Raw genomic sequence first — 10249 nt, 5'->3', positions numbered from 1 at the left:
CACTACAACAATATCACTGTAATCATTACATGCATTGTTATTTACACACTACAACAATATCACTGTAATCATTACATGCATTGTTATTTACACACTACAGCAATATCACTGTAATCATTACATGCATTGTTATTTACACACTACAGCAATATCACTGTAATCATTACATGCATTGTTATTTACACACTACAACAATATCACTGTAATCATTACATGCATTGTTATTTACACACTACAACAATATCACTGTAATCATTACATGCATTGTTATTTACACACTACAGCAATATCACTGTAATCATTACATGCATTGTTATTTACACACTACAGCAATATCACTGTAATCATTACATGCATTGTTATTTACACACTACAACAATATCACTGTAATCATTACATGCATTGTTATTTACACACTACAACAATATCACTGTAATCATTACATGCATTGTTATTTACACACTACAGCAATATCACTGTAATCATTACATGCATTGTTATTTACACTACAGCAATATCACTGTAATCATTACATGCATTGTTATTTACACACTACAACAATATCACTGTAATCATTACATGCATTGTTATTTACACACTACAACAATATCACTGTAATCATTACATGCATTGTTATTTACACACTACAACAATATCACTGTAATCATTACATGCATTGTTATTTACACACTACAACAATATCACTGTAATCATTACATGCATTGTTATTTACACACTACAACAATATCACTGTAATCATTACATGCATTGTTATTTACACACTACAGCAATATCACTGTAATCATTACATGCATTGTTATTTACACACTACAGCAATATCACTGTAATCATTACATGCATTGTTATTTACACACTACAACAATATCACTGTAATCATTACATGCATTGTTATTTACACACTACAACACTATCACTGTAATCATTACATGCATTGTTATTTACACACTACAGCAATATCACTGTAATCATTACATGCATTGTTATTTACACACTACAGCAATATCACTGTAATCATTACATGCATTGTTATTTACACACTACAACAATATCACTGTAATCATTACATGCATTGTTATTTACACACTACAACAACATCACTGTAATCATTACATGCATTGTTATTTACACACTACAACAATATCACTGTAATCATTACATGCATTGTTATTTACACACTACAATATCACTGTAATCATTACATGCATTGTTATTTACACACTACAGCAATATCACTGTGATCATTACATGCATTGTTATTTACACACTACAACAATATCACTGTAATCATTACATGCATTGTTATTTACACACTACAGCAATATCACTGTAATCATTACATGCATTGTTATTTCGTATGAAACTTTTTTTTTTCATTAAATGACCTGCACATGTTCTGTTATTAGCCAGATTTTTTATTTAACAATTTTAGCAGCTCTTCAGGAGGTTTCATTTTACTAAAGTAGCTCACACCTCAATTAACATTGGCGACTACTGCCCTAAACCATTGGTATCTTAAAAAGACACTATGTGTTTCTGGGGGTCAGCCGGGTGTGTACGCATGTACGAAAAGCATCTTATGGGAGTGAAGTGGGCGTTTTGCCAGGGTGGCAGGATATACACTAACTGGTGCCTATGGTGACTTATGAATAGATTAGTTTATGACTTGTGAAAGGACAATTCTTGGTCCTATCCATATAATATGATGGTGATTCAGTGCATCCGTTGTATCTATAACGTCTCGTATAAGAAGCATCTTTATTATTCCAGGGGCTTAGTGAGGACGACGTGCGGCGCTCTTACATACTGTACCATGCCTCACATCTATATCCTGTAATCCACAGCCATCAGGAAGCTGATAAAGAAGATGGGGAATGTGGAAGGGAAACTAGAGAGACGTGATGTTATCCAGGACTACACCGACTACGCCTCCCAAACCTACGCACCCCTCACCAGGATCGGGTATTTCCCAGATCGTCCCTATAAGCAATGCGCAGTGAAGAGTCCGTTCCTGAACTCATACCAAGGTGAGAACATCCATCAGGCAGCATTGCAGGGCCGTAGGTCCCCTCTCAGTGTGTGATCTGATGGAGGTGTACAGACAGGACAGCCACATTCACGTCCATCAGGCAGCATTGCAGGGCCGTAGGTCCCCTCTCAGTGTGTGATCTGATGGATGTGTACAGACAGGACAGCCACATTCACGTCCATCAGGCAGCATTGCAGGGCCGTAGGTCCCCTCTCAGTGTGTGATCTGATGGAGGTGTACAGACAGGACAGCCACATTCACATCCATCAGGCAGCATTGCAGAGCCGTAGGTCCCCTCTCAGTGTGTGATCTGATGGAGGTGTACAGACAGGACAGCCACATTCACGTCCGTCAGGCAGCATTGCAGAGCCGTAGGTCCCCTCAGTGTGTGATCTGATGGAGATGTACAAACAGTACAGCCACAGTCACGTCCATCAGGCAGAATTGCAGGGCCGTAGGTCCCCTCTCAGTGTGGGATCTGATGGAGGTGTACAGACAGGACAGCCACAGTCACTTCCATCAGGCAGCATTGCAGAGCCGTAGGTCCCCTCTCAGTGTGTGATCTGATGGAGGTGTACAGACAGGACAGCCACATTCATATCCATCAGGCAGCATTGCAGGGCCGTACGTCCCCTCTCAGTGTGTGATCTGATGGAGGTGTACAGACAGGACAGCCACATTCATGTCCATCAGGCAGCATTGCAGGGCCGTAGGTCCCCTCTCAGTGTGTGATCTGATGGAGGTGTACAGACAGGACAGCCACATTCATGTCCATCAGGCAGCATTGCAGGGCCGTAGGTCCCCTCTCAGTGTGTGATCTGATGGAGGTGTACAGACAGGACAGCCACATTCACGTCCATCAGGCAGCATTGCAGGGCCGTAGGTCCCCGCTCAGTCTGTGATCTGATGGATGTGTATAGACAGGACAGCCACATTCACGTCCATCAGGCAGCATTGCAGGGCCGTAGGTCCCCTCTCAGTGTGTGATCTGATGGAGGTGTACAGACAGGACAGCCACATTCACATCCATCAGGCAGCATTGCAGGGCCGTAGGTCCCCTCTCAGTGTGTGATCTGATGGAGATGTACAAACAGTACAGCCACATTCACGTCCATCAGGCAGCATTGCAGGGCCGTAGGTCCCCTCTCAGTGTGTGATATGATGGAGGTGTACAGACAGGACAGCCACATTCACGTCCATCAGGCAGCATTGCAGGGCCGTAGGTCCCCTCTCAGTGTGTGATCTGATAGAGGTGTACAGACAGGACAGCCACATTCACGTCCATCAGGCAGCATTGCAGGGCCGTAGGTCCCCTCTCAGTGTGTGATCTGATGGAGATGTACAGACAGTACAGCCACAGTCACGTCCATCAGGCAGCATTGCAGGGCCGTAGGTCCCCTCTCAGTGTGGGATCTGATGGAGGTGTACAGACAGGATAGCCACAGTCACGTCCATCAGGCAGCATTGCAGGGCCGTAGGTCCCCTCTCAGTGTGGGATCTGATGGAGGTGTGCAGACAGGACAGCCACATTCATGTCCATCAGGCAGCATTGCAGGGCCGTAGGTCCCCTCTCAGTGTGTGATCTGATGGAGGTGTACAGTCAGTACAGCCACAATCACGTCCATCAGGCAGCATTGCAGGGCCGTAGGTCCCCTCTGTGTGTGATCTGATGGAGGTGTGCAGACAGGACAGCCACAGTCACGTCCATCAGGCAGCATTGCAGGGCCGTAGGTCCCCTCTCAGTGTGTGATCTGATGGAGGTGTACAGACAGGACAGCCACAGTCACGTCCATCAGGCAGCATTGCAGGGCCGTAGGTCCCCTCTGTGTGTGATCTGATGGAGGTGTACAGACAGGACAGCCACATTCACATCCATCAGGCAGCATTGCAGGGCCGTAGGTCTCCTCTCAGTGTGTGATCTGATGGAGGTGTACAGACAGGACAGCCACATTCACGTCCATCAGGCAGCATTGCAGAGCCGTAGGTCTCCTCTCAGTGTGTGATCTGATGGAGGTGTACAGACAGGACAGCCACATTCACATCCATCAGGCTGCATTGCAGGGCCGTAGGTCCTCTCTCAGTGTGTGATCTGATGGAGGTGTACAGACAGGACAGCCGCAGTCACGTCCATCAGGCAGCATTATAGAGCACTAATTCTGTGTGCAGTAAACTGTGTCTCTGTAATATTCTGGTTTAGTTGTGGACCCGGGCTGGTGACAGAAGCAGATACAGAAGCGGATTTAAATAAAAATTTAGAATCTTTAAAGAGTTGCTTTTGCCATTCCCATGTCTTCTAAATCAAAGTCCAGATTTAGCACTAAAGTGCACTTGAAAACTGTAGTGAGGATAATGGTAGAATGTCCAGATAGTGGCAGATAAGAACAGTCCAGGTATGCAGGTTAGTGAGCTGACATATACACAGGTAGAGGTGATGAGCCCAGCTGGGAGTGAAATGGAGGCAGAGTGCAGGGTGTCAGCAGACTCAGGCAGGGGAAAAGGCAGTGGAGGATGCAGGATAATCCTGCGGGTTTTCTGGAGCTGACAAGCAGGCTGCAGGTAGTGTATACACAGGTAACAAGAGGTGAGCACAGAGAACTCCCTCTCAGCTAGGCTGAGACACACGTTGCACTGGCAATGAAGGAAGGCTCTGAACCTTCCTAAATACCCCATGCCGCGCTATGACTGGCTGAGAGGAGCATATGACTCACCAAGATTGGGCCGTTGAATCACATGGTCAGAAGGCAAGATGGCGGCGCCCATGCCAAACAGAACGGAAACACCGCCAGGCCCTACCAGCCCTGAGTGACAGTGTGCCCGCACAGAAACACGCGCAGCCAATGCCCCTCACCACCGCCAGACACCCCCCACCATAGTGACCTCACAGGTAATACCCGACGACCACCATGCCAAGAAACCCTGTCCGTGACAGTCTCTCATTGTGGTCTCACAATTCTGCACAGGATTGCTGGACCTGGAGGCAAATCTCCCAGACTTTGTAACCCAGCCTCGTATCCAGGCCCCCAAATTCAGGCCAGCCACCAAGGACGGTTTCCTGAAGCGTAAAGCTCTGCTGGACCTGGAGATGAAGCAAGTCCATGAGGTGAGAAGAAAGTGGCTTCTGGTCCCTTAATATAAACATTGTGCATTAGTGTTACATCACTGACCCCTCTCTATGGTAGTTAGCACCAGGCATTATATACACTATAGTGATCATCTCTCTGCCCTACAGGCTTTGCTGGAAAAGAAAGACCAATCCCAGCAGCCGGAGAAACCGCTCCGCTTCTTGCAGAAGATAGAGAAGCCCATCCCCAGACCCACCACCCCAAGAGTACAGGGGCCTATGGAGGTCAGAACCCCACCGCCAGGTGACATCTCATACAGGGAAACCATAGCTGTAGTCCCTATCGGTCATCTTCCTTTTATTTCTCTCCAGGGTGAAGAAGAGCGAGAGCTGGCCGTCATCTTCTTGCAGAAAGTGATCCGCGGGCGAGCGGTGCAGAACATGGTGCGCCATCTGCTTTCCCTGGTTATGGATACCTGTATCTGTCTTCTGTACAGCAGCCCTGCAGTGTAGGAAGGGTTCCGCTATCTCTGTGCTCTCTAGGTGCACACTAGGTGCTCTCTGCTCTTTCTGATTAGTAGGGGTACAGGAAGCACCAGAGGGGGGGGGGGGTCTCTGCTGGTAAAAGCATCTGGATCTTCTTACTCCCCTGATTATACACTGTTTTAGAGTATTTGTGTTGCTGCTATAGGACTATTTGTCATTGCGAGTTGTAGTATCTATTGGGGAGTTGGACGTCTCTTAAGGTGCCTACACACATAGCGATATTTCTACTTCAGGGTCCATAGGGGTCCACAGGGTGACCTTGGGGGTATAGCTGGATCCTCGGGCACCACGGAGTTAAAGCTTTTAGCTGCTCCCAGGATGCACTTGGGTCCAACCTCCTCTATACCCCGCCCCCGAGCCACAGGCACCTCAGTTTAAGATGGTGCCCGGCCGGAGTCGGGTCACCCCCTAAAGCTTTTTATAACGTAGTTAAATGTATTTTTTTTTTTTACTATAGTTTTTTTCTCCAGAGCAGCAGCGATGGGCTGTCTGTACAGACGCCCACGCTGCCGCTCCTCCCTGCTGGCGCCGCGACGCCAGCACTGAACTGGGGATCGCGGCGGGGGAAGCCAGAGTCTGTACTAGCCGGACTCTGGTTTCCCCCGGGACTGCTGCCGGAGACGCCGGGGAGATCAAGGTAAGCCGCGCACCGCTGATTAGCGGCGGTGCGCGGGTTCCTTTTAAATGCAGTCCCATGCTAGCGGTGGCGGCGGGCTCCCCCTCTATCGGAGGCATACCCCGCCAGACCACTAGACCACCAGGGTGAATAAAGCGGCAAGCGGGATGCCGGGGGTTAAATATGCTAGCCAGGGGAGGAAGCCTTCCCTGTCTAGCGGCTCCTCCCCTCAGCTTAGCGTGCCTTTCAGCTCGTAGTCTGGCGTCGCTGAGCTGCAGGTACTCGGCAGGGAGCACGCCTCTGAGGTCTCCAGCGGCCATTTTCTCTGTGGCAGCGCAGATACTCTCAGGGAGCACGCGGACCGGTCCCCCTGTGTACCTCTCCCCCGACAAGGACAGTGTACACAGCGCTATAGCCCTCCCAGACACTGAATCTGGGAGGTTGATTGTAGTGGAAAGGTGCAGTGAGTATATCTTCCTGCATGGTATGTGACTTTTGCTAGTGCTGCCTGTCTGTGCTAATTTCTACTTACTGTCAGCTTATACCTATCCCTTTCCTTCTCCTACAAGCCCTACAGGTGTGCGGGGGAAGGGTGTTTCTACAGACCTCGCCTATATAAATCACGTATTTGTGAGGTCCGTCACATACAGTTGTGTTCTACACAGGGTCATATTGTGGGCTGTTGTCCAGCACACTGGTGAGTGCGCACGTTTTCTTCCTAAGTCATGTCTGAGGAGGAGATTGAGCACTCCGTGGCTCCGGTATTGTTCTCCTGCAGGCACTGTTCTGCAGGAGTGGATAGGGAGGATTTGTCACAGGACGGCCTGTGCGGACGGTGCCAGGCGGTCCCTGGTACGTCTAATCCTCCTATGTCGCAGTAGCCACCATGGGCGATGTTTTCCCAGGTGCTGGTGTCCATCGCGGACCGTCTATCGGTCCCGACTGCCGTCCCTACTAGGGCGTTGCCACAGCCTACCATCTCCCATTCCCCGGGTGTCCCACAATTATTGCAGACTCCCCCGGGGTCTCAGCCTGTTGGTCCCTATGCGGGGTTACCAATGTATATTCAGTCCACCCCTGTGGCACAGCCGGCTGTGGTGCCGTTTCAGGCTCCTGTGACAGCCCCTCCACCCTGGGTGGATGCGCTTTCCCACACTGTCCAAGATTTGGCGGCAGCATCTTCGGCTTTTCAGTCGATGTTGCGCAGTGACGTGCCCTCCAGGGCGTCTAAACGCACAGTTATGGCGCAGGCTGCGCATTTTTTGGACTCTGAGGGGCCCTCGGATGATGGTGAGGTGCAGGATGACTCAGCCTCAGATGCCTCAGTCCAGGAGGTAGACACTAAGTCTTCCATCAATGTGCGGGCTCTGGTTAGGGCGGTGCAGGCCATTCTTCTGATTGAGGATGAGGCACCCGCTCCCAAGTCAAGGTATCCTAGTTTTAAAAAAAATTAAGGTTACTTCTGCAGCGTTCCCCTTGTCTGATCAGTTGACGGATCACATGGCGGTGGCCTGGCAGACGCCCAGTTAGCGATTCCTGCCACAGAAGCGGTTGGCGTCCAATTATCAGTTTCCGGAGGCGCATTGTAAGAAATGGGAAACTCCACCTGCGGTCGATTCCCATGTAACACGCCTCATCAGGAGTGCTACTTTGCCATTGCCGTCTATATCCTCGCTGAAGGATCCTACGGACAGGAAGGTGGAGACTTGTCTAAAGTCTATTTACTCTCTCTCAGGGGCTGTAGCCCGGCCGTCCATGGCCATCTCCTGGGTGGCCAAGGCCATTGAGGGTTGGGCCAACGCCTTGGAGGATACGTTTACGGATGGAGCTCCGGATGTCCAGAGGGCGTTGTTAGGACAGATGAGATATGCCGCTTCCTACATTGGAGAAGCATCTTTGGATGCTAGCCTGTTGACCTCTAGGGTTTCGGCGGCAGCAGTGTCTGCTCGCAGATCCTTGTGGTTGAGGTCTTGGAGAGCAGACAGTGATTCAAAGAAAGGCTTGGAGGCCTTATCTTTTAATGGAGAGTTACTATTTGGTCCGGACCTGGGCAAAATAGTAGATACCCTGGCAAAATCCAAGTCAGCCTTCCTCCCTTCAGCTACGACACCTGCTAAGGTCCGGAGCTCGGCCTTTTGTTCCTTTCGAGTTCAGGGCAAGGCAAAGGGTCAGTCCTTCCCGAGGCAGTCCGCAACCAAGACCGCCTCAAAGCCAAAGAAATAAGCCTGGAGTGCTAGGCGCCCTTCTTCCAAGCAAGAAGATAAGCCTTCTGCATGATGGGACGGGCCTCCCTCTGGGGGACCCCAGAGTGGGAGGCCGACTACTTCAATTCACCCAGTGCTGGCACAATACCACCACGGATGCCTGGGTGCGAGAAGTGGTTTCCCAGGGGTACGCCCTGTCTTTTCGGCACAGGCCGCCTCAACAGTTTTTTTGCACGAGTCCTTCTCAGGACAAAACCAAGGCCTTGCAGGTTCAGGAAGCCATAGAGGCCTTGCTGACGGCGGGGGTCATTATACCCGTACCACAATCTCAATGTGGGATGGGGTATTACTCTACGCTGTTTCTGGTGCAGATAGCCAATGGCTCTCTTCGCCCCATCCTCAATTTGAAGTCCCTGAACAGGTTTCTCAGGGTTCCCAAATTCAGGATGGAAACTTTGCGTTCCATCATTCTGGCGATGGAACCGGGGGATTATATGGTCTCCCTGGATATCCAGGACGCCTACCTCTATGTGCCTATAGCAAAATCGCACCAACGGTTTCTGCGGTTTGCTATTCTCCACAACCACTACCAATTCAGGGCTCTACCCTTTGGCCTCTCCACGGCACCAAGGGTATTTACCAAGGTGATGGCGGTCATGGCGGCTCACCTTCGGAGCCAGGGGATACGGTTGCTACCGTATCTAGATGACCTCCTCTTGCTGGCAAGCTCCCCGGAGGTACTGATCCAGCATCTCCACCTGACGGTCGCTTGTCTACAGGCGCACGGGTGGTTGATCAACTGGAAGAAGTCCTCCCTCATCCCATCACAGCGGATGGTTCATTTGGGGGCCCTGCTGGACTCTCGTCAGCAGCGGATTTTTCTGACTCCAGAGAAGGTCTCCTCCTTACAGCTGCGGATTCACAGTTGTCTGAGCAGTGGCAGAGTGTCGGTGCACTCAGCGATGAGAGTTTTGGGGTCCATGGTGTCGGCATTCGACATGGTGGAGTTTGCCCAGTTCCATTCCAGGCCCCTGCAGAGGCCGATTCTTTCGGAATGGAACGGATTGCCACACAGGATCCGCTCTCAGATGCTGGTGTTGTCCTCGGAGGTGCGTCTGTCCCTGGCCTGGTGGCTACAGACGGCTCATCTCCTCGAGGGGCGCCCCTTTTGGATCCCGGAATGGGTTCTGCTCACGACAGATGCCAGTCTCCGGGGTTGGGGGGCGGTGACAGGCTCCTTGTCACTTCAGGATTGTTGGTCGGCGGAGGAGGCGATTCTTCCCATCAACATCCTGGAACTGCGGGCTGTGTACTGAGCCCTGCAGTCGTCCGGCACCACTCTTCACGGAAGGGCCGTTCAGGTGCAGTCAGACAACGCCACCACGGTGGCGTACATCAATCACCAGGGAGGGACTCGCAGTCGAGCTGCGATGTCGGAGGTGTCCCGCGTCCTGGCTTGGGCGGAGCGCTATCTTCCAGCTCTCTAGGCAGTCTTCATCCCGGGAGTCCTCAATTGGGAGGCAGACTTCCTCAGCCGTTACGACGTGCATCCCGGGGAATGGTCGCTTCATCCAGAGGTATTCCAACTACTCGTGGACAAGTGGGGGCTGCCAGAGCTGGACCTGATGGCGTCCCGTCACAATCATAAGCTGCCCGTGTACGGGTCAAGGACAAGGGACGCAGGCGCAAGTCTGATAGACGCGCTGTCAGTGAAATGACTGTTTCACCTGGCTTACTTGTTCCCTCCGATATCTCTGCTGCCTCGGGTCCTGCGC

The 10249-nt window shown here is 50.7% G+C and overlaps 1 protein-coding gene across 3 annotated transcripts in view; it reads left to right on the top strand.

Moving 5' to 3' along the window:
• Positions 1 to 10249, top strand: part of CFAP91 (cilia and flagella associated protein 91) — a 109293-nt gene that overhangs the window by 73900 nt on the left and 25144 nt on the right. For all 3 annotated transcript variants that reach the window (XM_088463939.1, XM_088463938.1, XM_088463937.1), the window contains exons 9-12: positions 1863 to 2045; positions 5008 to 5147; positions 5277 to 5393; positions 5481 to 5552. In XM_088463939.1, coding sequence (XP_088320065.1) covers positions 1863 to 2045; positions 5008 to 5147; positions 5277 to 5393; positions 5481 to 5552 — 512 coding nt within the window. The remainder of the gene's footprint in view (positions 1 to 1862; positions 2046 to 5007; positions 5148 to 5276; positions 5394 to 5480; positions 5553 to 10249) is intronic.

The sequence above is a fragment of the Taudactylus pleione genome, unplaced genomic scaffold, assembly GCF_031769625.1.
Source record: "Taudactylus pleione unplaced genomic scaffold, aTauple2 ptg001518l, whole genome shotgun sequence".
Lineage (NCBI taxonomy): Eukaryota > Metazoa > Chordata > Amphibia > Anura > Myobatrachidae > Taudactylus > Taudactylus pleione.
The sequence above is the reverse complement of the archived record's forward strand: the minus strand, read 5'-3'. Positions and strand labels throughout refer to the sequence as shown.